Here is a 26,990-nt window from a genome sequence, read left to right as displayed (position 1 = left end):
TGTTTATATTGTAAGGAGAGTCTATGACCAGCTAAACAAGAGTACAGGATACAGCCCATCTTCATTGACAGGTCACCCACAAAATTTGTTTTAGAGTGGATATGTAATCATCTTTCATTTAATGGAATGGGGAAATTTTGTCCTGGTGAGTGAAACAAAACCACTGAGCTAAAATCCAAGGTCAGCTAAAGCTGTTGTCTTTAACCAGTGGCCTTAAGCTACTGACAAAACTTCAGATGCCTCTTGCCTTGGCAGTTCTCAGTCAAGGTAGAGAAATGGGTGTTGCCGTGAGTGTAGTAGATGGTTCCAAATCCTATGCAGGGATCCTATGCAGTTGTCTCGGTTTTGCTGGTAAGAAGCACAGGGCCTATTTAGGCTCCTCACTTAGAGCCCAGAATCAAAAAGATCTGGGCTGTTGGATGTGATGTTCAAAGCCTCACAGCACATTAAACTGTCACCAGCCGGAAATCAGAGCACTTCTTCTGGTGCCTCTGGGTTAACGTTCACCCTGAGCTTGCCCTCAGTAAATGGTTCATCTCTGAGAAGCCCAGATACAACTTGCTAGCTTGGTACTGTTTCTCACTGCATTTATTGGAAGTCCCCCTGCCGTGGGATAGCTGATAAAGCCTGACACCCATGCAGTTACGATAAGAACCAAGGAAATGGGGGCTCTGTGAGATTGTGGAACTGACCTAAGGCTTAGATGTGGAGGGTGTCCCTGAGATCAGAGTTGTCTCTGTTTGAGAATATCATCCTCTCAACCCAGGAAGTCCTGCCTGAGGCCACAGAAACAGGGAAGGACAAAGGCAGCTCCTGCTCAGCCACTACTCAGCCGGAACCCCCCACCCCCCTTGTGAGCAGGTCGGGTCCACATGTGCTAGAGCCAGCATGGTCCCAAGTCCTGGTAGATTCGCTGTTGCCTCATGCTCAGCTTGATCACCTTTCCATACGATCCATGAATTGTGAAGCTAAGTTTTCAGATGTGGTTTTGCTACAAACCTATAACCTCAAATCTATGCTGTCAGCACTGAACTAGCCATGCCTCATGAATGGAGAATCAGAATAGCCAATAAAAGGAGTGCAAGGCATGCTTTCAGACTTTCTTCTTTCATTCATGTATTTGTATTTGTTTCTTTAACGTAAATGAGACATTCACGAGCCCTAAGTTCAGTGAAAAGTCAACCTTGCATTACTATTCCCCAGTCACTCAGTTACCCTTATGTAGGCAACCCTAGTTAGTCATTTCTCGACCATCTTGCCACAAATTTTTGTGCTCCAGTGGCGGCATACAGAAGGCACTGTTTTACACCTTCCCATTTTTTTGTTTAATATGTTTTGGAGATCTTTGCATGTCAATATGGGAGGACCTTCCTCATTTACCTATGTCTGCCTATCGTATAGAAGTTCCTTATCGATAGACATTTATGCTGCTTTTAATGTTTTTGCTATTACTACATACAGGGGTGCCATGACTAACCTTAGACCCGTGCCATTTTCCACATGTGTATGTCTTCCTGCAGACTAGACCTGAAATTGCTGGGTCAGCTGGTAGGTACATTTGTACTTTTTTTTTTTTTTAAGATTTTATTTATTTATTTGGCAGAGAGAGAGACAGCGAGAGAGGGAACACAAGCAAGGGGAGTGGGAGAGGGAGAAGCAGGCTTCCCGCAGAGCAGGGAGCCCGATGCAGGGCTCGATCCCAGGACCCTGGGATCATGACCTGAGCTGAAGGCAGACGCTTAACCGACTCAGCCACCCAGGCGCCCCGGTACATTTGTACTTTTGATCAATACTGCCAAATTGCCCTACATAGAGCTCGTACCGATCTATATCCCCCAGCAGTGGAAGACTCTGCGTGTTTCCCCCACAGCTTCATAGACATTGCTCTGAATTAAAAATAAACAGATCCCCGGGGCCCCTGGGTGTCTCAGTCGGTTAAGCATCTGCCTTCGGTTCAGGTCATGATCCCAGGGTCCTGGGATCGAGCCCTGCGTCGGGCTCCCTGCTCAGTGGGGAGCCTGCTTCTCCGTCTCCCTCTCCCTCTGCTGCTCCACCTGCTTGTGCTCTCTTGCTTTCTGTCAAATAATTAAATAAAATCTTTAAAAAATATATACAGATCACCTACAGATCAACATACTGGGGTCCAGTATTCAGCATACTGAATAATGGGACCCACCTTGACACTCTATTCCTCAAGACATACAAAGCCCAACACAGCCCAGTATGAGGAATACCACATGTAAAAAGATAGCCACCAGACCTCTGGTTAGAAGAAAGGAAAATCCTAGAGGAAGAAGTTCCCTACCTCAGTCTTTAACATGAGTTAAAGGAGAAATAGATGTCTTTTCCTGCAGGACTTGGCAGGGACGAGGTGCAGCTAGTGATGGGAGGGCTATGGGGGAATAAAGGGAGACCCCAAGAGGGAAGAGCTGGTAACCAAGCAAATGCGTTTAGTGTCCACTGGAGAAGTACCTCTCAGCTGGTTTCTTTTCATCTCAGTGACCTTATCTTTTTGAAAGGTTATACCCCTTCCTTTTAGTGCACCTGCTCATCTCTTTTTGGCCTCTTTCGTTCTCACCTCACTTGGAGTTAAGGTGTCTGCAAGTTGAAACTGGATGAGTGTTAACCTTATGTCTTGTTTCACTTAGTGTTCGTTTGTTCACTTTCCTCCATTCATCCAGATGGGCTTCATGGTTCTTGTCCCAAAGGCTTAAACAAGCACCCCGTGCAAGTAGCTATATTTTCTGTGCATGCTTTTTGTGGAATGAATTATGAAGATGAGGTTCTTAGATCTCAGATCCTGAGCCTTCCCTGGTGGGGTTAAGAATTGATGGTTTGTCTTCTGGAAAGCCTGGAGCAGTCTCTAGCGCTGTCTGCAATGCTCATTTGTGCCTGCCTCCTGGCTTTGCCAACATTGATGGTTGGATTTCTTTTTTTTTTTTTTAATTAAGAGACTTTATTTCTTAGAGCATTTTTAGGTTTATAGAAAAATTGAATAGAAAATGCAGAGAGTTCCTGGGGCACCTGGGTGGCTCAGTCGGGTTAAACATCTGCCTTCAGTCATGATCCCAGGGTCCTGGGATCAAGCCCTGCATTGAGCTCCCTGTTCAGCAGAGAGTCGGCTTCTCCCTTTCCCTCTGCCCCTCCCCTGGCTCATGCTCTTGCTCGTTTTCTCTCAAATAAAATCTTTAAAAAAAAAAAAAAAGAGGGATGCCTGGGTGGCTCAGTCAGTTAGGCGTCTGCCTTCAATTCAGGTCATGATCCCAGGTTACTGGGAACAAGTCCTGCATCAGGCTCCTTGCTCAGTGGGGACCCTCCTTCTCCCTCTGCCTGCAGCTCCCCCACTTGTGCTCTCTCTCTGACAAATACATAAATAAATAAAATCTTTTTAAAAAAATAACTAAAAAAAAAAGAAAATGCAGAGTTCCCATTTGCCCCCCTTCCCTCCCCAGTTCCTGGTTTTCCCTATTACTAACATTTTGCACTGGTGTGGTATATTTGCTACAATTGATGAACTAATATTGATGCATTATTATTAACTAAAGTTCATAGTTTACATTATGGTTCACTCTTTGTGCTGTATATTCTGTGGGTTTTGACAAATACATAATGTTGGGTATATGTCCACCATTACAGAACTGTTTCACTGACCTAAAAAGGCCCTGCGCTCCATCCGTGCATCCGTCCTCTCCCACCCCCCGCATCCTTGGCAACCACTGATATTATTCCTGTCTGTATAGTTTTGCCTTTTCCAGAAGTCATATAGTTGGATCCATACTGTGTGTAGCCTTTTCAGATTGACTTCTTCCACTTAGCAAAATGCATGTAAGTTTCTTCCATGTCTTTTCATGACTTAATAGCTCATTTCTTTTTATCACCGAAATATACTCCATTGTCTGGATGTACCACAGTTTGTTTATTGAAGGACATCTTAGTTGCTTCCAGCTTTTGGCAATTAGGAATAAAGCTGCTATAAACATCCATGTGCAGGTTTTCTGTGGACATAAGTTTTCAACCCATTTAGGAGTAGGAATGCTGGATCATTTGGTAAGACTGTTTAATTTTTCTAATTTTTTTATTTTTGTAAAGATTTTATCCATTTATTTGACAGAGAAAGACACAGCGAGAGAGGGAACGCAAGCAGGGGGAGTGGGAAAGGGAGAAGCAGGCCTCCCATGAAGCAGGGAGCCCGATGTGGGGCTCGATCCCAGGACCCCGGGATCATGACCTGAGCCGAAGGCAGACGCTTAACGACTGAGCCACCCAGGCGCCCCAAGACTGTTTAATTTTGTAAGAAACCACCAAACTGCCTTCCACAGTACCATTTTGCATCCCCACCAGCAACAAATGAAAGTTCCTGTTCTTCCACATCCTTGCCAGCATTTACTGTTATCACTGTTTTGGATTTGGGCTATTGTGATAGGTGTGTAGTGGTATCTCATTGTCTGTTGGATGTTAATACTTTTACTTTGATTTATGGTAATGGGATAAGTATAATACCACCATGATTATTTTGTCTTGTACTTTAATTACTAATGAGAGTAAACCGTTTTTGAATTATTTACTACTGGTGTTTTTCTTGCATGAATTCATACTCTAGCCTTATTTGTCCAGTGGGAATTTGATACTGTTCTTGGAAGTTTATATGTGTCTGCGTGTGTTTCTTTTTATCCACCCAATTTTTTTTTATTGTGGTAAAATACATGTAACATAATATTCACCGTCTTAACCATTTTTAAGTGTACGTTTAAGTTGCATGTGTTTTTAATATCATGTCTTATATTTTCTTTAATATTTTCCCTTAATACTGATTTTTTTTAAACCTAACTCTTCTTTTGACTTGATTTTCTTTTGCTTCAAAAGCAAAAACTACCTTTTCTTCCTAGTTGAGATTTGGATCTTGTTCCATTTTAATGAACTGATGGAATAAATTTAACCTTTTTGTCCTGAGGTGATGTTTTTATTTTTATTTTATTTTTTAAAGATTTTATTTATTTATTTTGACAGAGACAAAGGCAAACGCTTAACGACGGAGCCACCCAGGCGCCCCTGGAGTGATGTTTTTAAATAACATAATGCTCCTAAATAACTATGATGATTCGGTCCCTCCTGATGGCTGATGGCATGTTTCATTTTCAAATAGCGCTTCCCTGGGTGCCTGGGTGGCTCAATCGGTTAAGCGTCTGTCTTTGGCTCCCATCATGATCCCAGGGTCCTGGGTTTTCTGCTCAGCGGGGAGCCTGCTTCTCCCTCTCCCTCTGCCTGCCACTCCCCCTGCTTGTGTGCTCTCATGCTCTCTCTCTCTCTGTCAAATAAATAAAATCTTTAAAAAAAGCCCTTCCCAAGCCAGCAGTGACCCCAGAAACAAGTCAGATGTAACTTGGTAATATCTATATTAATTTGCATATTGGTATAAAGGACACCCTTAGGATCACCCTTTCAAAATGACTATTCTGAACTTTTCTTTCCATGGACTAAAGGTGGGTTTGAAACTCAACCATGATTCTGTGTTTGGTGTTTACAAACTAAGGTGTTAAAATTCACCTTAAACTTAGGACTGAATATTAGGTTTTTAAGTTACCTATTTTAGTTTAAATGAATTCTGTTCAGCTAGTAAAGGGGTATGCATTTTCATTGCCCTTTGGAATTAAAAATAATCTGCTTTGCCTAATTACTCTCTTTTCTGTGACTAATTAAAATCTATAAAAATTGTAGTAGCCAAATAGGAACCATACTAAAAAGTGATTTGGGCTTTTAAAATCAATGTGCCTTTTGCAAAGAGATGCTTAGCTGATGTTCTAAATGTGTGTTATGTTAATGCAAGTTTCTGTTATTAATTTCCTGTTTTCTCTTTACTGTTTGAAAACCCACAGAACCAAGCCTGTTTCACTAGGGTTTTTGTGTGTGCATTGAAGTCCTTTTCTATAATAACAAATACTGAATCATTTTACTACAGCTCTTCCAAATCTGGTTCTCATTTGTTTGCCACTTGACTTGCTCAGCCTCTGTCTCTCCCAACATAATGTCACTTTGTCCTCTCTGAGTTTTGTTTATCTCCAAATGAGGAATTTCCTGAGTGAAAATTAAGTCTTCCATGCCCCCCCCAACTTGAACAATCTTTTCCTTCCAAGCAAATGTTTTAGTTTTTTCTTTTTTTCTTTCTTTTTCTTTTTCTTTTTTTGGCTTCTAAATACAGTTATCCTCTGGGCTGGCTGAGGCAGGGCACAGAAAGCCTTGTTGCAAATGTCCGAGGAGTTTGGGTTGGCAGAAGATGATGGAAGAGTGAACAGGTGCCTGTGGCCAAGGCAGCCTAGCTTGGGTGTGGGTCGGATGAGATCTGTACCGTGCCAAAGTGGGGAAACACAAATATATAGCTGCCATCTAGTTTCCCGTCTTCCGTGGCCCTTATTTTTCTGCTTTGAGGAGACAATTGAAGCACATCTTGTTTCATAGAAAGGCCTAAAGATCCGAAGTATCCAAAAAGCTTTTCTAAATGTTCTCTCTCCCTGATAAATGATAATTTACGTTTTTACATTAGGAAACATTTATGTATTATGAAGCCATAGGGCTCTTTCCTGCATCAGAGCCAACAATAGGTTAAGTTCATTTTAAAATGCAACAAACAGAAGCTGGCTGCAAATTCTGGAAGAGTCTGGGAGTACTCCCTGTTCATCCCTACCCACTGTCATGGCTCTTCTCTCCCCTCCACAATCCCCAGTCTGTCTCTCCCTTACACCCAGCTTAGGTCACTGGGGAGCTGACAAACCTTATACCCTACAAGGAGAAAACAGAGCAGCTGCCCCTGCTCCCCCTCCATCCTTGCTCAGAAGGCCACTGGAGTTATGAATCTGAAATGTGAAGTGCGGGCAGGAAATGTGCAGTCATAGCCGTCCAGAGGCAGTGACAGGCCTCTCTTTGGCTCTGCCAGTATCACTGTTGTCAGTTTAGTACCAGCACAGAAGGAGTCCGAGGAAAGCATCGTTTCACAAAGGAAAGGGAGAGAAATGGCAATCAGACCCTCGTACACACCTGGCCGCCACTGAGCACCTTCTCCCCAGCCGCGGTCAGGCCCTGTTGGAAGGCAGCAGCAGAGATCAGGAAAGCCTGGAGAGCCACAGTGGACTGTTTTAAAGGTCTATATTATGGGCCTAAGGAGGAAAATTGAATATTTAGCCTGGACATGAGAACATGTGAAGGAGTGGAGATTTGTTTTCTTTGAGTCTAAGTGTTATATTCTGAAATGTGGCTACCAGCTTGTCCCTCTTTCCATTGTAGTCAGGTCCAAGAGGACTGGGTTTAAGTTACTGTGGGTGAGAGGAAAGTTAATCAGTAGTCAAGTGTTTTGTGTCACACTGGATCAGCAGAAGGAAGAAATGCATGGGGTATTGAGAGGTATGGACCTAGGCCGGCCAGCCTGGCTTGGAATCCTGGCTTCCGCATTTCCTAGCTGTGGGACCTTGGAATAAATTACTCTACCTCTAAGCCTCAGTCACCTCATCCATAAAGTGGGGATAATGTACCTATTTCTTCATAGCGTTACTTTTAAGATTAAAAGAGTTAATATAGGTAAAGTGCTTTGAACAGTGGCTGGCATCGTTTAAGGCTGTCTATGTGGTAAATGTAATTAGCACGAGCAGTGGGAAGCATTTTAGGGTCATCTGGAGCAGCACTTCACTTTACAGCTAAGGGGGCAGTCGTAGGAGGTAGAATTGAGATTAGAAGCCATTTCTGCACACGTCTAGACCAGGGCTGTTGCCAGCGTTTGGCTACCTTTTGGAAATTGCCCATTGCTTCGAAAGCACTTCCCTTTTTGTTCCTCTTCCATCCCCTCCTCTGAGGGGTTTTTCTAGGGTACTTCTAGGGTTTTTCTAGGGTACTTCTTATGTGCCAGCACTGTGCTAAAGGCTGACACGTGACCTTATTTAATCCTTACAGCAACCTGTGACGAAGGTGCTATTATTAGTCCCATTTGTTTTACAAGTGGCATCTGAAGCTCAGAGAGGTTCAGTGACTTGCCCAAGGGTACACAGCTTCAAAGAGGTAGAGCCTGGGTTAGAGCCCGGGCTGTCTGACTCCAGAACCTGTGTTGTTAACCGTGCCACGGATTTTCCTCAGAAAGTCCCAGTAGAGTACAGGTGTGCTCAATTAAACCAACTATTGCTGTAGCAGCCACAGCAGTCAGCCATAAAGATTTGAGGCCATTTTGTAATCCTGTTTCAACCTATAATCTGCTTTGTTTTCAGACCTAGGTCTCACGTGTGTCCTTATTCTGACAATGCTGTTAACAAAAACAGATTACCAAAAGAATTTCTCTCCCTGCTTGAGACTCTGAAAGTTGAGGGTCAGGGAGCAGACCAAGAGAGGCCAGGACCAGAGCTTGTGGTTATCAGGGCTCTGGGCGAGGTTGGGGTCACTGCCAGGATCCTAGTAGACCAGATAAGATGGGTCAGGTGCCAGAATTCCCATCTAGACCAGTGCTTCTTTACCTTTAACCCCTGTGAGACACTCATGACAATCTTGAACTCCCTTCTTTTCAGAAAAACGTACAAGCTGGCACACCAAAATAGTGTTTTCAGGTGGCTTTAGCTAAAAACCTCTGTACTAGGCTGCATAGTAAAGTATTGAAGAGCATACTCTGGAGCCAGATGTCCTGGATTCAAAATCCTCCTCTCCCACTTACTAGCTGTACAGCCTTGAGTCAAGTTACTTAGTGTCTCGGGCTTCAATTCCCTCAACTATAAAATGAGGATAATAACAGTATTTAATTATAGGATCATTGTGAGGATTAAATGAGTTACTATGTATAAAATGCCTAGTACACTGTTCCTTTACAGCACTGTTCACTATTAACTGCTAGTAGTAGCTTAGCCCATTCAGTAAATGGTTATGGGCAGAATGAATGAATAATTCTAATGGGGATGCCAAGTCTAAAGTAGAACATCCCAACCAGTGTGTCACAAGTGGCCTATAGTTATGTAAAAGATATTGACCCGCTCAGCCCTTGGGGCTGCCAGAGCCCCAGCTGGTTGCTCCTGGCTTCAAGGAGAAGCCGTCTGCTACGTACAAACATCCTTCTCTTTGGGTGCCCGGACATGAAAACAGTTTGGGGAGCACTGATTGAGAAGATCAGTTGGCAGATAGTGAGTACCAAGTAGGCAGTCCAGGTCCTAAGTCCAGGGGAATTCTGTGGACGGGCAGTGAGAATCGTAACTGCTAAACCCAGATACAAGACTTCACAGCTATGGGCTCTGGCTCACGTAGGCTGATCACCAATGCAAAGGAAGTTTGCCAGCAGGCTGCTCCAGCACCTCCCTCCTTGCCCACAAGGACCCGGTGAGTCACTCCACAAGGATTTGCAGAGAGCCCACAGTGAACCAGAAACCAGGCTGGAGCCCAAAGTCCTGTGTGGGCAACAAATGTGAAAGAGGCAGTGATAAGTCCTGAAGTAGGTGACTAGGTGTGTGAGTGCTAGGAAGAGGTAGAGCCAAGGGCTGCAGGGATTTATAACAGCTCCCAGCCTTGCCTGCAAGGTGGAGTCCAAGGGCCATAGGAAGCTTTTGAAGCGTTTTGATCAAAGAAGTAGTGGATTTACGTTTGTACTTTTTTTTTCCCCCAAAGATTCTATTTATTTGAGGGAGACAGAGCATGAGTGGGGGAGGGGGGTGGGGAGAGGGAGAAGCAGACTCCCTGCTGAGCAGGGAACCTGACATGGGGTTCCATCCTAGCCACCTCGCCTCCCCCCGCCCCCGCCAAGATCACAACCTAAGTGGAAGGCAGATGCTTAACTCACTGAGCCACTCATGTGAGCCTGAAGTTTTTTTTTAAAGTCTGACACAATATTACAAAATGCCTAGGAAACAGGCAAGAGCTTATTTGAGGACATACATTAGTAGGCTCTTATAGTAGTTAAGATGTGAGAGGTGATATCCGAAATAGGTACATAGACTCCTTAAGTTTTTAAAAATTGTTTCTAGTTGAGGTATAATTGATGTACAATATTAAAGTTTTAGATATACAACATCATGACTTAATGTTTGTATGTATTTCAAAATGATCACCACAGTTAGTTAATATCCATCGCCCTACATGATTACAGATTGTTTTCTTATGTTGAGAACTTTTCAGATTTATTCTCCTAGCAACTGCCAAATATGCAGTTCGGTATTATTAACTATAGTCCCCATGCTGTACATTACATCCCCATGACTTACTTATTTTATAACTGCAAGTTTGTACCTTTTGACTCTCTTAACCCATTTTGCCTACCCCTAACCCCTGCCTCTGGCAACCACCAATCTGTTCTCTGTATCTATGAGTTTGGGTGTTTTTATATGCCATTCATGAGTGAGATCATATGGTATTTGTTTTTGACTTATTTCACTTAGCATAATACCATCTATGTCCATCCGTGTTGTCACAGATGGCAAAATTTCCTTTTTTTATGGCGAAATAATATCCTGTTGTATATATGCACCACAGTTTCTTTATCCATTCATCCATCCATGGACACTTAAGTTTTCCATCTCTTGGCTGTTGTAAATAATGCTGAATGTGTATATTTTTTCAAGTCAGTGTTTTTATTTTCTTTGGACAAATACCCAGAAGTGGTACTGCTGGATCATATATGGTAGTTTTATTTTTAATTTTTTGAGGAACCTCCATACTGTTTTCCAATTTACACCAATTTCCATTCCCGCCAACAGTGCACAAGGGTTCCCTTTTCTCCACATCCTCCCCAACGGTTGCTATTTTGCGTCTTTTTGATAATAGCCATTCTAACAGGTGATATCTCATTGTGGCTTTGATTTGCATTTCTCTCATGATTAGGGATGTTGAGCATCTTTTCATGTACCTGTTGGCCATTTGGATGTCTTCTTTGGAAAATGTTGATTCAGATCCTCTGCCTGGTTTTTAATTGAATTGTTTCGGGTATTTGCTATTAAGTTGTATGAGCTCTTCGTATCTTTTGGATATTAACCCCTTATCAGATATGTGATTTGCAGATATTTCTCCCTTTCTGTAGGTTGCCTTTTCATTTTGTTGATGGTTTCCTTCGCCGTGAAGGAACTTTTTTAGTTTGATGTAGTCCCACTTGTTTATTTTCGCTTTTGTTTCCTTTGCTTTTGGTGTCAAATCCAAAAAATTATAGCCAAGACCATGTCAGGGAGCTTACCACCTATGTTTTCTTCTAGGAGTTCTATGGTTTCAGGTCTTACATTCAAGTCTTTAATCCCTTTTGAGTTAATTTTTGTGTATGGTGTCAGATAGTGGTGTATCTAGACTTTTGAGGACAAAGAAGGAATCAAGGATGACCCCACCAATTCTGGGTGGCTGGAAATGCTAGCCCAGGGATGGGGGATACTGGAAGAGAAGAGTTCTGGGGAGCACATGGTGAGTTCTGTTGGGGCCTCATTCTGTTTGTGATGCCTGTGGGATGTTCACTGACGATACTCAACAAGGCCAGTGGATGGATCGATCCGAGCATAGGAGAGCTGTGGGAATGTGTAGAGGTGTGATGTGTGCTCCCTAGAACCAGCAGCACTGGGGCTGGCAGCCTGCCTTTAACGGGGCTTCCTCCTAAGGACAGTGAGTTTAAGGATTTTATTTATTTATTAGAGAGAGAGAGCGAGCATGAGCTGGGGAGGGGCGGAGGGAGAGGGAGAAGCAGGCTCCCCGCTGAGCAGGGAGCCCGATGCGGGGCTCGATCCCAGGACCCCTGGATCATGACCTGAGCCAAAGGCAGACACTTAACCAACTGAGCCACCCAGGCGCCCCAGGAGAGCGAGTTTAAAAGTGGGTTTTGATCAATGAATGTTACTTTACAACCCGTTTGGCTGGCGTGCCTCTGTTGTATGCTCAACTTTTAGAATTCTTCAGTATTTATATTGTGAACCTTCACAAAAGCCAGCATAGTTCTATACTTGGAAGAATTCATCTCTTTTTCTTCTTAGTTGGCCTCATTCACTCTTTCCTTATGTGTCCTTGTAGCAGGAGAAAGCTGTGCAACTCATAATGTGACACTGTCCATTTTCTCAGACTTGTGACCCAGAAGGAAATCTCTGACCTCAGCGGTGGCTCTTGGTGCTGGCCAGAAGCCAACTTCATGTCTGAGTGTACGAGTAGCAGTTTGCCATGGAGAGCTTGGGGCTGCAAACGGTGACCCTCAGTGATGGGACGACGGCCTATGTCCAGCAAGCTGTCAAAGGTGAGTATTTCCAGGTACCCCAGAATCTCACCCTGTCCCCCAGCCTCTGGAGAGGAGTGTCCCCTTCTCAGAGTCTCACCACCACCACCACTGTGCACTCCCGCTTGCATGCCACAACTTACTCGGCATGAGAATTTCTTGAGGTCATTGACAAAACAGGAACTCTTTAAAAGAAAATGCCATCGAGGCAGGCCAGCCTAGAAAATCAGACTAGCCCAGCTGGAGGAACCAAGACCTCTGAAAGGCAGAATTCCTTACATGTGGTAAGTAGTTCATAAATATTTCTGGACATGAATGAACACTGTGCTCGTTATATGTCTTCCTGCTTTTCAAATAATTCAAATAAGTCCAGTTTCTCAGGGCTCTCTAGAAACTTTCAAGTAAGTTAAGCCATGTACAGAGGGGGACACCCAAGCAGAGATCTCATGCCTTAGGCCCCACTAAGGTTGCCAGGAATAAAAATACAGGGTATACAGTTAAATTTGAATTGGAAAAAAAAATTGAATTGCAGATAGGCAGTGAATAATTTTGTAGTAAAGTATGTCCCAAATACCACATGGGATAGATAAGTATAAACATGGGATTAAACACTAAAAATAGTAAAATAATGGGGCACCTGGGTGACTCAGTCAGTTAAGCGTCTGCCTTAGGCTCAGGTCGTGATCCGGGTGTCCTGGGATCAAGCCCCCACATTGGGCTCCCTGCTCAGTGAGGAGTTTGCTTCTCCCTTTCCCTCTGCCCCTGCTCATGTGCTCTCTCTCTTTCTCTCTCAAATAAATAAATAAAATCTTAAGAAAATAAAATAAAAGTAGTAAAATAGTAGCACCAAGTCCTGAAAAAGAGTTTGCTGTTTACCTGAAATTTGGAGTCACCTGAAATTCCATTCTCAAGAAACTTAAAATCAAGGTGGGCGTGGAGTCAGAACTGAGTGTCACTGAAGGACAGGGCCTTCCGGCCAGGGACACTCACCGCTGTGACAGCCTCCTTTCTCACCAGCATTCTCAGGCATGCCAGATGGCCTGCCTGTCTTCCTTGGACAGCACTGGGCAAACATCGCCTCGCTCCTGCTCTTTATTTTGCCTCTTCTGGACTCTGTGTGCTCCACCATCCTCGTGAATGCACTATCATTGCAACATTGCCCGCCTTCATTGTCAACACATTGTGAAAGTGTATTTCGGTTCCCCAGAGAAATTGTTTGTTGATTTTATTTTAAATTGTCTGCTTCCTGATGACGACAAAGAGGCCCCTTAATCTCCTCAGTAAGCTCTTTCCATATGACAGTGTTGGCTGGGAGGGTTGCCTTCTGGAAAGGTTTTTTGTCAAGAGCTGTCTATGATGTCTGGGCCTGGTTGGCTTCGTCTGCCTGAGAGCGGAACTTCTCTGGAATACCTTTGAAGCCTGAAACTCTCTGTTGGCAGACTCCCCATCACAGGTCTTCCCCTCTGCTGCAGTCACAGCAGAATGAGATGGAAGAACTTAGGAAGCCTGGAAAAATGGCTGTGTCTGCTCCCTGGACCCAGTTACTTCCCGTGCCTCGGTCTTCTGCTGTGAATTAATGGTCAAGTGGGTGAATAAAAAGCAAGTGGCCACGCTTGGCCTGAGAAAGCCACCCTCTTCTCTTATGTCTTCCCCTTTTATGTGTGGGTCTCCTTGCCTCGCCCACCTCCCCGTTCCTGTCTCTGTCACGTCGCTGTTCTCTGGCTCCTGCATGGCGCTGCAGCGTGTGCACGCACAGACTCACACACAACCGATTTCACACTTCTGAGGGGAAAGCTGGCCTTCGGGAACCAGGACCACACTCCCCCTGGCGAGCTCCTCTGCAGCTCTTGACCAGGGCACTTTCGTCCTTGTCAGCGGCCAGCTCTCTCTGGGGCCAGCTTAGGCAGCAGGCAGCCCTAACAGTTTATGAGCTTTGTCTATCATCAGGGTAAGCGTAAAACATGTTCTTCAAGCCCAGCACTTCTGAGAGTGGAAGAGTGTGCTGTGAATAAAAATGCACTGGGACCTTTCGGGGCAAACGGGAACATACGGCCCCCTCTCCATCATGGGACATGAGGGCCGTGTCAGTCCGCTGACGTCCCCACCCGGCCCTCCGCATTGTCGTCTCTGGTGTGCGAGGTGATTCTAGGTTGAAATCTTGTCCCAAGTAACTCTTCTCAACCTATGGTCTCGTGCCTCGAAGCAATAGCCGCTGTGCTAGCAGAAGTCTGCCCCTGCTCTTGGAACCCCAAGTGCGGTGCCCTGGCCGCGGCAGATAAGGCGTTAAATGCAGGGAAGCCCGTGGCTTGCTGATGGGAGGCGGTAAGGGGGTCCCGCTCCCTCATCTGACTGCCTTTCTCCTACTTACCTCTGTCTACCTCACCTGGCTTCGCCTGGGTTGTCGAACTGTGGGCTCCTGACCCGAGAAGACTCGGTGTGGAGGCGAGTTTGAGGATTCTTCTGAGGGGAAGATAGCAGAGTTAGGCCGGAAGCAGCTGCCTGGTCTTTTCCCCCCATCATAAGAGTTCAAATTCCTAAACCCGAAACTCATGAAGAAAGGAGTAAGCAAACCACTTGTCACGAGCTCTTCCCTCTCCCTTCTTACTTTTCTCGCTTCGTTCCCTCTCATCCCCTGGGAAACTCATTGGACATGAGGAGAGGCCTGTCGAATCCTAATTCTACAAAGATTGTTTTTTTAAATTTATTTATTTGTCATAGAGAGAGAGCACAAGCAGGGTGAGTGGCAGAGGGAGAAACAGGCTTCCCGCTGAGGAGGGAGCCCGATGCAGGACTCGATCTCAGGACCCCAGGATCATGACCTGAGCCGAAGGCAGACAATTAACCGACTCAGCCACCCAGGCGTCCCTGTCTAATCCTAATTCTAAACCAAAGAGCCTGTTGCTCTTAGAAGTGCTTCCCAGTGAGCCCCCTCCCCCGCCACCATCTCTAAAGATAAATAAATAAATGAAATCTTAAAAAAAAAAAAAAGTGCTTCCCGGTAAGGATCTGAGGTAAAGGAAGGGTAATATCTCAGGAACTCTGGAGTCTTGTTACGTTTTATACTGCTTGCTTGTTGCCTTGGGTGAGTCATCTTTTAATTAGAAAATTGAAATGAAAATGTCAGGTGAATGAAGGAGACAGCCCCCACAGCAGCAGTGGAACAAGGCCTAGAAGAGACACAATAGCTCAGCAGTTGCGTTCACATTAGCTCCCTGTTGCTTTCTTTTCTCTTCTAAAATGCTTAGATCGGGCTTATGATGATAAGAGCTAAGGCTTGGGGCGCCTGGGGGCGCACAGTCGGTTGGGCATCTGACTCTTGGTTTTGGCTCAGGTCGTCATTTCAGGGTTGTGGGATCAAGCCCCACTTTGGGCTCCACGCTCAGACAGAAGTCTGCTAAAGTTTCTCTCTCTCCCTCTCTCTCAGCCTCTCCCTGCCGCTCGCTCTCTCTCCAAATAATTAAAAAAAAAAAAAAAAGCTAAGGCTTTTTGAGGGCTGACTACCCACACTCCTGGCATTGTTTTACATTCGTTAATTCATTTAACCTTCACAGCAACCCAGTGACAAAGACACAGTTTTTAATCCTCTTTTTAAGAGGAGGAACCTGAGGCATAGAGAGGTTAAATAAACTGCTGAGAACACACAGCTAGTAAGAGGTAGAGCTGAAATTCAAACCCAGGATGCCTGGACAGTTCCAGAGCCACTTGCTTTTAACCACTGAGCTATTCTGCCTTAGAAGGTCTGGTTCTGGGTGTACTGCACAGTGGGAGACAAGGAATGTATTTCGATTTGTTAGTTCAGTTAGAGTGCTGATTTTTGACCCACTGAGGTCTTTCCAGGTTTCAGGGCATTCTTTGTTCTCTATTTAGATCAGTCTAGGCAGCTTACCGTTAGGCTGGAAGTCCCTACTTTACTGGGCATGTATGGAATAATAAATGAAGTTGCTCCCCCTTGAGTAGAGGAAGGGAATCTGTTGGGGGCTGTCGGGTTCCTCATGGTGGGATGTCTTCACACCCAGTAGCATTGAGGCCCAGGCCCAGAGAGGCAGGGAGCAGGGGACATGGAGCATGTCACCTGTGCTTAGACATGCAAACTGTGCCTCAAACAGGCCTCTTCGAGAAGCAGGCAGGTGTCCCTTGGCCCTCTTCCGGGCCTGCCCTGCTTCTCCCCATTTCCACCTTCACAGGAGAGAAGCTGCTTGAAGGGCAAGTGATCCAGCTCGAGGACGGGACCACTGCATACATTCACCAAGTGACGGTGCAGAAAGGTGAGAGCACCCCAAGACACCCCAGCCTCATGGAGTCCAGGCAGCTCCCACCGAGGGAGGGGTGGGATGGCATCGAGCTCCAGAGAAAGGCAAGCATTGCTCTCCCTACAGAGCCTCTCTCCTTTGAGGATGGACAGCCTATACAGCTGGAAGATGGCAGCATGGCCTACATACACCGCACACCCAAAGGTGGGGTCACGGTCCTCACGACTGGTGGGACGGAAGGGAGGCAGAACTGGCAGAGGTTGGGGCATAGCCATGGGAGCTGTAGCGCCCAAGCTTACCTGGATTATCAGGCTCGCCTCCCTTCCTCGGTGCCCACCATCAGAGCGGCAGTTCCTGCCTCCAGGAAACTGAGCCCCTGAGCTCAACAGCACGGGCCTTGATGGTGGCTTTGTCTCTACCACAGCTACAAAGTCTTAGGGCTTTAAATAGGACCCGAGGACGTCTAAGTCCTGAGGAACAACAGTTTATCCCTTCTACAAGTAGTTTCTTGCGCAGCTACTGCATGCCAGGCATTGCACTAGGTTTGGAGTGTACAAGCGGGGACGGAGGCAGGCATGGTCCCTGCTCTTCCAGAGGCCAGCGGGGGACAGGAGCGAGATGAACGGTCGCCGATGAACTCATCATCATGAGCGGAGATCCAGCACAGGGAGGGCTTCTCCTTGGAAGTGATGCTCAGGCTGAGAGCTGAAGGGTAGACTCAGCTGGAAGAAGAGGGACGGCAGGGAACAGCAGGAACAGCATGTGAGGCTCAGAGATGGGAGGAGGAAGAATGGCATATTGCAGGGAAGTGCTATGAGCCAGAACGGGGCGGGGGGTGGGGGAGGGGACAAGATAGGTAGGTAAGAGAGGCAGGGGCCAGAGCCCTGGGGCTCGAGTCTCAAGGTTTGGTTGTTGGTCTTTATCCTGAGACCAGTGGGAAGCAGTGGAACCATCAGATAACATGATCTCCCATGTGTCCTGCAAAGATCCTTTTGGATGCTGTGCAGCCTGGAGGGAATTAAAGGGCTACCAGTTAGGAGGTCCTTGTGGTCATCTAAGGCCAATTCCCAGTCAGAGCTCCATAGGAGACCTTGTCCTCCGGAGAGCTGGCCCCAGAAGAAGGGCCAGCCAGGGTGAATCACCAAGGGGAGGGACCAGAAGATGCCGAAACCTTCCTTGGTATATGTAGCTCTCGTTACCTTAAAGCCAGGGTCCCTGCCGCATCCCTTGCCCTCGTGCGGCCTCGGGACTAACTGCGTGTTCCCCACAGAGGGCTATGACCCCAGTGCCCTGGAAGCCGTCCAGCTGGAAGACGGTTCCACTGCCTACATTCACCACCCCGTGGCTGTGCCGCCAGACAGCGCCATCCTGGCCGTGCAGACAGAGGTGGGCTTGGAGGACCTGGCCGCGGAGGATGATGAGGGCTTCAGCGCAGACACAGTGGTGGCCCTGGAGCAGTATGCCAGCAAGGTGAGCCTGCGGAGCCTGACGCGGCCCGTCCGCTCCCTCGGCCCAGACCACCACCACTCTAGGGGACAAGGGCCGTCCTGTGCTCGGGCCTGGCCCGAGCTACTCCCCATCTTGCCCCTCCACCCCGGCTCCCCCGACGCATCTGTCCACAGCGTGCCTGACAGCGTGGCTGGGGCCACCGACAGCTGGTGACGCTCCCCCTAGTTTATGCCGTCTCGGCCAAGGGAAGGCAGCTTCAAAGAACGGTGACATCTGTACCGTGGTGACTTAGAGCCTGCTGCACTTGGGCTGTTGTTATAATAATCCTCTGTGCTGTCTGAGAAAGCCCTTGCCAGTGACTTTTATTAGTTTTCTGGGCCACCGAGGTCAGCCGGTCTCGTATTTATTTCTTCTCTGCAACTCATGTAGTCATTTGGGGGAATAACCTCAGTAGGCAGTGATGAGGGCAGATGCAGCAGAGCAGCTGGGCTTCTCGGGACATGGGGCCCGCACAGTAGCTCAGCTGCAAGAGGAAGATCAGGGCTCTCCCCCGTGTCAGGTGGCACGCTCTCTGCCAGAGTGGCGGTCCCGCCCACGGGGGACATGGGCACTGAGATCTGTGAGCATGCCATACCGGGAGGCCCCCTCCCTGGGGTGAACTGCAGAGCCTCAGGGTGGACGTGGCAGGGCTCCCTGGGGCACTAATGTTACCCAAAATTTGGGGACGGGGAGCTTGTTTTTATAATAAGACTATGTGGCAGTATCGGAGAAGAAGAGGAAACTCTCATGTCTTTCCAACATGAAGCACAAAACTTGATAGCAGAGTGCTTTGGACTTTGCCCACTCCCTCCATTCCCTGCGGTGTATTTTAGAAGCCATATTTGCGACTTGCTGCTGTTAGGGAAAGACAACTGGGCTTTGGATCATGAGCCCTGAGGTCCGTGCTGATTCTGCCACCACCTAGTCTGACCTTGAGTGAGTCATTCTGCTCCCAGGCCTTAGCTCGTGCGTCTGAGAGGATGAGACAGGACTAGATGACCTCAGAGGTCACTCCCAACCCTCGATTCCCCCGAGAGCCAGTGAGGCAGGGGAATGAAATCCGAACACCTGAGTGGGTTAGCCCGCCAAGCAGGCCTGGCCACTTATGACACTGCCCCGCCATTCACCAGCTGTTTAAGTGTCTGTGGAATTTTGTCAGCTGCTTGACTCCCTGAACTGGAGCTGACTAGACAGACCTTGCCATGAATTTGGTCTCACCAATTCATTTCCTATGCCCCGTGCCTTCCAGACTTCTGTTTCAGGAGCTTCTTTTTTTTTTTTTTTAAGATTTTATTTATTTATTTGACAGAGAGCACAAGCAGGGGGAGTGGCAGGCAGAGGCAGAGGGAGAAGCAGGCTCCCCGCAAAGCAAGGGGAGCCCGATGTGGGACTCGATCCCAGGACCCTGGGATCATGACCGGAGCTGAAGGTAGTCGCTCAACCAACTGAGCCACCCAGGCACTCTCAGGAGCTTCTGGGAAGGCCAAAGTGTCCCAGAAACAAAGACTAAGGGACAGTCCCAACAGGACCCTGCTCAGGAAAGCGGAAGAGCAGTAAGGGCTCCCTGAAGCCCGGGACAGGTGGGAAGCGGGTGGCTCCAGCAATGTTCCCAAGAGAGATGACAGGGTAGGGGGGGACTGGTCAGTCAGCTGGGTGCTGTGGTTAGAGCTGAAACTTCTGGTGAGCACCTGCAGGCCCCTGCCCTGGGTGTTTCTGTGGTTTGCTGCTTGTACCTCACCCTGGTAAACCCAGGTGAGCGTATCCCCACAGCAAGCCCCTTTGTTAATGCCCCTGCTAAGCATAGGTTTCCCACAAGGAGGGAGGGGTCTCCTCCCATAAGAGGATAACGGCGTCCAGAGCTGTGGCCTCCTAGGTGCGTGTGGTCAAAAGTGGGGGTTGCTGGTGGGGGCGCCTGGGTGGCTCAGTCGTTAAGCGTCTGCCTTCAGCTTAGGTCATGGCCCCAGGATCCTGGGATCGAGCCCTGCATTGTGCTCTCTGGCCAGGCCTGCTTGGCGGGCTAACCCACTCAGGTGTTCGGATTTCATTCCCCTGCCTCACTGGCTCTCGGGGGAATCGAGGGTTGGAAGTGACCTCTGAGGTCATCTAGTCCTGTCTCATCCTCTCAGAGGCACAAGCTAAGGCCTGGGAGCAGAATGACTCACTCAAGGTCAGACTAGAAGCCTGCTTTTCTCCCTCTCCCACTCCCCCTGCTTGTGTTTCCTCTCTCGCTGTGTCTGTCAAATAAATAAATAAAAATCTTTAAAAAAAAAAGTGGGGGTTGCTGGGGGGCTTGGCTGGCTCAGTCAGTGGAACGGGGGACTCTTGATCTTGGGGTTGTGGTTTCAAGTCCCATACTAGGTGTAGAGATTACTTAAAAATAAAATCTTAAGGAGTACCTGGGTGGCCCAGTTGGTTGAGTGCCCGACTCTTGGTTTCGGCTCAGGTCGTGATCTCAGCGTCCTGAGATGGAGCCCCATGTTGGGCTCCACGCTCAGCACGGAGTCTGCTTAAGATTCTCTCTCCCTCTCCCCTCGCCCCCCACCGTGCTCCTTGCATGCTCTCCCCCCATGCCTCATAAATAAGTAAACAATTTTTTTAAAGTTTAAAAAAAAAGTGGAGGTACTGGCTCTCAGCAGCCTGACCTAGCTGTCTGGGAGATGGCCTTTCTTCCATAGCTGTCACAGCCCCTGTGACATTGAGTCCTCCCTCTATCCGTGACAGGTGGGTGGGGGCTGCACATGCCAGCCCTGTTTCTCCTGCAGAGTGCTTCGGTGCCTGTTTCCTGTCTGTCTCGGTCTGTCTCCCCCGGTTGCCCTTCTCCCCCTGGCAGGTTTCACCCTGTGTGTTAGGTCTTAAGCTGCCTGTATTCCACCTCTTCTCTCTTGTCACTGAGGAGGATACAGATAGGAACCTCAAGATTTTTTTTCCTCAGGTCCTGCATGACAGCCAGGCTCCCCATAACGGCAAAGGACAGCAGGTTGGGGACAGGGCATTCCGCTGTGGCTACAAAGGCTGTGGGCGTCTCTACACCACTGCTCATCACTTAAAGGTAAGGTCGTCACGTGCACCTTTCAGCCTTACTGTTTTCCTCACGAGGCTGTAATTCTACCTTCCCGCTTTGACTAGAACCAGTCCCTGCCCTACTGACAGGAAGAGATGAGTGTACCAAAATGTCAGCCCAGGGCCTGTGACACACGTGAAGAGTGCAGGAAGGAAGAGAATCAGGGAGGGCCCTCTGGAGGAGGTGGCTTCTCAGCTAAAGAGGCAGGATAAAGGAGGTGGCCAGTGCTGGTACTCTGAGCCCTAAAGACAACCGAAGAGGCCCTCCATACCCCGGTCCCTCTGAGTCCTGTGGTTGCTTGTCCTCACAGGTGCATGAAAGAGCTCATACGGGTGACCGTCCGTACAGGTGTGATTTCCCCAGCTGCGGAAAGGCCTTTGCCACAGGTAACCTACCTAGAAGAAGACTAAAGATGGACTGCTTCCAACTGAGGGCAGAGAGTTCTAGATTCACTTTGGGAATTTCCTGCCTTCCCGGAGAAACTGCTGTCCGAGCGCTCTGACTTGCAGGACGCCATCTCTGGAGGAAACCCTGTTACGGAAGTGGGGGCAGCATAATCCAGACTCGCAAAGGGAGCTGGGGGCTTGGTAGAGAGGCCCCGCCTCCTGCATCAGCTGTGGGGTATTTGGGCCATTGCGTCTCTCTCGGCTCCATTTCCCTTCGGAAACCTCTAGCCATGGCTCTCAGACTCATGTTCTGGAATGGCACCGGCCGCCCCTGGAGAGGGGAGGAGAGCAGTGTGGGCTTTTCCAGCCCCTCTGACCTGCCCGGGCTGGGTAGGGATAAAGGCAGACACAGGTTTCTTGTGCCTGAGGAGCCGTGGAGCCTCACAGAGCCCACCCGAAGATGGAGAGCCTCTGAATTAGGATAATGAGGCAGTGGGGGATGAGATTCCCCGGAGTGCTCTTCTCATCCCTCCCTCCCACCTGCGGACAGGATACGGGCTGAAGAGCCATGTGCGCACCCACACCGGTGAAAAGCCATATAAGTGCCCAGAGGAGCTGTGCAGCAAGGCCTTCAAGACCTCAGGAGACCTGCAGAAGCACGTCCGGACCCACACCGGTAGGCTGGGCCCTGCCCCGTTCATGCTGCGACCTGGAGCTCCTTACTCTGGCATGACCCCCCTTTCCTGAACCAGCCCACCCCACACACCCCATCTCCACAGGTGAGCGCCCGTTCCGGTGCCCCTTCGAGGGCTGCGGCCGCTCCTTCACCACATCTAATATCCGCAAGGTACACGTGCGCACCCACACAGGCGAGCGGCCCTACACCTGCCCCGAGCCCCACTGTGGCCGCGGCTTCACCAGCGCCACCAACTACAAGAATCACGTGCGCATCCACACAGGTGGGCCAGCCGGCATGCGAGAAGCACCCCTTCTGAGGCCCCAGCCCTCTCGACCCTAGGCTTCTGACCTGAGACACGTTCTCGACTCCGAGCCCCGAGCCCTTCTGCTGGCCATTGCAGGCTGGCCTGTGGGCGGGGAGAGGGGGCTCTGTGGTTCCGGCCAGAACCTCTGTCTCACTTGCAGCGAGCGGTCCCTCCCTTGCCAGTGAGGTCCCGTCCGACAGGTCCCGCTGGCCCTCTCAAGCTCCCTGCCACCTCCTTACACCCACCCTGAATTTTCCCCTTCCAGCCGAGCTCCCGGGAAAAGGCCAGGGTCAGGCGTGATGGGAAAAGAGTGAAGTGTCACCCTTAGCTCCTCACCTCCTCCACAGCCCGTATGACTGCTGTGTATCCTCGCCCTCCCCAGTGTCATATCCCTCATCCAGCCTTCTGTGTCCTCTCTCGGCATATGTGTCCCTTCCCTCCCCCGTCACCCCCGCTATGTCAGTCATCCCTCTCTGTCTCCTGCCTCTCCTGTTCACAACAGTCACCTTTACGAGCCCGCCCCCGTGTCCTCCCAACCAGTCCCTTCACTCGCCCCAGCCTTCCCTCCAGGCTCAGCTGTCCCACACTCCTGCCCCCTCTGTTCTGTTGGCCGTCACCCCCAGCTGTGTCTGTTGAGAGTCCCAGGTCTCAGTCCCTCTCCCTCCCCCCCCAACCCCCCAGGTCTCCCTTCACCAATCCCCGTCTCCCGCCCCCGGCCCCTTAGTTTTCCCCTTGCCAGCCCCAGTTCCCGCCCCCCTCACAGCCCAGTGTCCCCAGGGGAGAAGCCATACGTTTGCACGGTCCCAGGCTGTGGGAAGCGCTTCACCGAGTACTCGAGCCTGTACAAGCACCATGTGGTGCACACGCACTGCAAGCCGTACACCTGCAGCGCGTGCGGCAAGACCTACCGGCAGACCTCCACTCTGGCCATGCACAAGCGCAGCGCCCACGGCGAGCTGGAGGCCACGGAGGAGAGCGAGCAGGCCCTGTACGAGCAGCAGCAGCTCGACGGTGAGGGCTACGGGCAGGAGGTGAGAGCGGGGCCGGGCCAGGCCTCCCCGTGGCCCGCCGGTGGCAGGTGTCAGCTCGGGCTCTCCTCTCCCAGCTGCCTGCGCCACCGGGGAGAGCCCGCCGCCCAAACGCCCCCGTGTTGCCTACCTCTCCGAGGTGAAGGAAGAGGGCGATGACATCCCAGCCCAAGTGACCATGGTGACCGAGGAGGACGGGGCGCCCCGGGTGGCTCTGATCACTCAGGATGGCGCCCAGCAGGTACAGGCCCCCTGGAGGGGGGCGGCGGGTGGGCCGCTGTGGCTGGTCCCCTCTCTCTCTCTGGGGACTCCCAAAGTTCTGATAGCCCCACCCCCTACCCAGGTTCTCCTCTTAGCCTCATGGAGCTCAGACAGCTGAGGCTGAGGGTCCCGAGTCCTGTCAGCCAGCCCCTCCTCCTCGTGCTTCCACCTCAGCCTCTGGAACTTCTAGAGCACAGTTAGTAGCTTCCCTCTTTACATGGAGGCTGACGGTCCTATCGTATGAGTGAGACATTCGGCTGTCCTCAAGAGAGGCGTGTTGTGGGGGCCAGAGCATGGTGGGGGTCTGGAGGCCCGGGGTTTCTAGCTAGCAGTATGATAAGACCCTTATCAGCACCCACTGTCGAGTGCACCTCTGTCTTTTGGAGTTGACATGAGGATGAAATTGGGTCGAGACCCCGAACTGCATGGAACAGAGCCCCGAGGCAAAGTGATGGTAAATAGGAGTGATCAGCGGAATTCTTCTAGTGTTTCCTTTGGGTAAACAAAGACCCGTTTTTCTTGCTTGTCCCTGTCCCCCTCCCCCTCTGTGACATGAAGCAAATCTTCTAGCTTCTCCAGAAGCTAACCTTGTCTGCGAGCACAGGTACCTCCACCCAGGGGCTTTCAGACAACCTGCCAGTGCGCTCCCAGCTCATCTTCCTTCCTGTTGGCAGGTTAGCCTGTCCGCGGAAGACCTGCAGGCCCTGGGGAGTGCTATCAGCATGGTGACCCAGCACAGCAGCACCACCCTCACCATACCCAGTGAGGACGATGACCTGGCCACATCTGGCACACATACGGTCACCATGGTCAGCGCTGATGGCACCCAGACGCAGCCCGTATGACCAGGCGGTTTGCTTGGGGTTTCTTGTTCTCTTGTACTTCCTTTTTGTGGGGTGGGTGTCAACGTGCAGGCTGACCTCGGCCAGCCTTCTTACAGGGACCAAGATTCCCCCCACAAAAAAAGGGTCCGTCTTCCCCACGGCTCCTCTGCTCCATCAGCCATTCTCTGGAAAAGCGTTTCACTGGGGGTCAAGAGACAGTGTCTAAATCTTGATCTACCTCTCACTTGCTTTGCTGCCACAGGCAGGTCACTTTTCCACGGACTTCAGTCCATTTTCAAATGGGATTAAATGACCTCTGCGCCTTTTACAGTTCTGACCTCTGTGAATCCAAATCCCTAAATTAAGTTGGCTCTTAGAAAAATGCCACCTCACCAAGCTCCGAGCCCCATGCTAATTAGTCTGACCTATAATGGTGTTATCCATCCCCTTATGGCTTGTTCCCAGACACCTTGCTTGAAGGGATTTTTATTTGGCTCGGCGGGAGGGAGAGTCACGTAGGTGGGTTGGAAAATCTCATTCTTTTATATTTCAGGTTACAATCATTACCTCTGGGGCTGTGGTGGCCGACGACTCAAGTGTAGCATCCCTTCATCACCAACAGGTGGCACTGTTGGCCACAGCCAACGGCACACACATTGCCGTGCAGGTGGGTGGAGGTCCCCGAGCCTGAAAAAGGAAGGAATAAGGAGGGGAGAGGAAGGAGACCGAGATCTTGAAGAGAAGGCCACTCAGCCCGAAAAAAAAGCTCATTTCACCTATATCCACACAGCTGTCTCAGGCGCTTTCTTGACGGAAACAGTGCTGAAGCCCCTTCCGGCCTTCAGAATAATTTCGATGGCAACATATCTGGTGGTCTAAACCCTTTGTCTCTTTGTATCTCCATTTCTTCATCAGGAAAATAAGTGGGCTCAAGTAGATGATTACTGAGGTCCCCTCCAGCCAGTCCTCCCCTTCTGTGAACAAGCCCCTCTCCCTGACCCTGGACCATTCTGGGGCTCCCTGGCCACGGCCAGCTTACTGGGACTCTATCAGCGAAGCTGCCGTTCGTGGGGGCCCCGCTAAGTGCTCAGTATGTGGCACTGGGCGAATGGAGGGGATTCAGAACAGTAGGCCACGTACTCGCTAGCACTAGAATCTGGTGGGGAGTGTCTCACTCTCTCCTTGCTTCTCTGCCCCCTTCTCCGCAGCTGGAGGAACAGCAGACCTTAGAGGAGGCCATCAGCGTGGCCACCGCTGCCATGCAGCAAGGGGCCGTGACCCTGGAGGCCACAGAGGCAGAGAATGGCTGCTGAGTCCCAGGGGGCTGGATTCCACACCACGTTGGAGGAGGTGCCATGCCACACAGGCGTCCCTGCCTCCAAGGGCCGGGGCTGTGGCCGACACTTGGCAGGTGGCCACAGAGGTCTCCAGGGAGAGACGGCGGCAGGAAAACAGCCTAACTGAAGGGGACGACGGGGGCCCTGCCCCAGAGGAGGGCTGCACAGCTGGACTCGGAGGAGTGTGCCATCCTCAGGAGCTAAAGAGGACAAGCTGATCACCAGGCTGTACTGGGGCGTCCCCTCCTCAGAATCAGCTGGGTGCCCACTCTCCTCCCTCCAGAGAACACGCTTCCTACCCTCAGTCCACTCCCCCGCTCAGATGGCGATTGGAACTGCTGTGGGGGGACTGGTCCTCTGTTCTGACTGGTCACTGCCCACCAGTGGACGGGGCCGACCGCTCTTCAGCCCAGTAGGAGTAGGGCAGATCCAGCCCTGCTCCTCCCAGCAATAACCACCTCCCTGGAAGCCTGCCATGGTGCCTGGCCACTTGGCAGCAGGGTTTCCTGCCACCATGGTCAGAACCGCTCAGGGGCCTGTGGCTGGAGAAAAGGTGCCCAGCCCCACCCACCCCCAGCCGCCCCCTCTCCTCTCTGTGGCAGAGAAGCAGTGAGTGGCCTTGTACATACTGGGGACTGGGTTTAATTTGTTTTTGTTTGTTTTTTTAAATTCCATTTTGATAATTTTTTTTCTTGCTCTGGTTGGTGGTGGCAAATGGGTGAATGAGTATTTAATAAAAGTTCCAAGTTTCCACCTGGGTCCCTCCCTCCCTCCCTCCTTTCGGCTTTGGGCCCAGGATACCAGGGCTGGTCGAATCAGGCTCTTAGCCCCATATCCCCGGCACGACCCCAGCGAGCCTCGGTGACAGACTGGTGGGACTGGCCTACCAGAGGCACGGGGAGGGGGGGCGGGGGGGAGGAGGAAGCCCAGGAGTAAGAAAAGCCCCGAGGAGCCACCAGCGACTTCCTGCCCACACCTGAGCAGGTGGGCCCCAGGGTGGCCAGACGGGCCCAGGGTGACCCCTGCTTCCAGGCTCTGGTTGGATCTCAGGCATCAGGGTGTTTGGACTAGAGGAATTGTGTTTTTTCCTACCTTACCTCATGTGATATAGAGCCCTTCCGCACCCAGCCCCTTCCCACATTCACTCTGCGCATGGTCAGCTGCTCCAAGTGGGCAGAGCCCCACCGA

The 26,990-nt window shown here is 50.0% G+C and overlaps 1 protein-coding gene across 8 annotated transcripts in view; it reads left to right on the top strand.

Moving 5' to 3' along the window:
- ZNF76 (zinc finger protein 76) overlaps positions 1-26,548 on the top strand; it is a 33,458-nt gene extending 6,910 nt beyond the window's left edge. For 2 of the 8 annotated variants that reach the window (XM_027603186.2, XM_027603185.2), the window contains exons 2-14: positions 12,037-12,205; positions 16,369-16,449; positions 16,561-16,638; positions 17,705-17,904; positions 20,855-20,971; positions 21,294-21,369; positions 21,920-22,045; positions 22,149-22,328; positions 23,130-23,363; positions 23,458-23,621; positions 24,316-24,480; positions 25,019-25,132; positions 25,674-26,548. In XM_027603186.2, the coding sequence (XP_027458987.1) occupies positions 12,133-12,205; positions 16,369-16,449; positions 16,561-16,638; positions 17,705-17,904; positions 20,855-20,971; positions 21,294-21,369; positions 21,920-22,045; positions 22,149-22,328; positions 23,130-23,363; positions 23,458-23,621; positions 24,316-24,480; positions 25,019-25,132; positions 25,674-25,778 (1,713 nt within the window). In that variant the 5' untranslated portion in view covers positions 12,037-12,132 and the 3' untranslated portion in view covers positions 25,779-26,548. The other 6 variants (XM_027603191.2, XM_027603187.2, XM_027603190.2 and 3 more) reach the window with 6 other exon arrangements.
- The last annotated feature ends 442 nt before the right edge of the window (positions 26,549-26,990 follow it).

This window comes from Zalophus californianus, chromosome 7 (assembly GCF_009762305.2).
Source record: "Zalophus californianus isolate mZalCal1 chromosome 7, mZalCal1.pri.v2, whole genome shotgun sequence".
NCBI lineage: Eukaryota > Metazoa > Chordata > Mammalia > Carnivora > Otariidae > Zalophus > Zalophus californianus.
The sequence above is the reverse complement of the archived record's forward strand: the minus strand, read 5'-3'. Positions and strand labels throughout refer to the sequence as shown.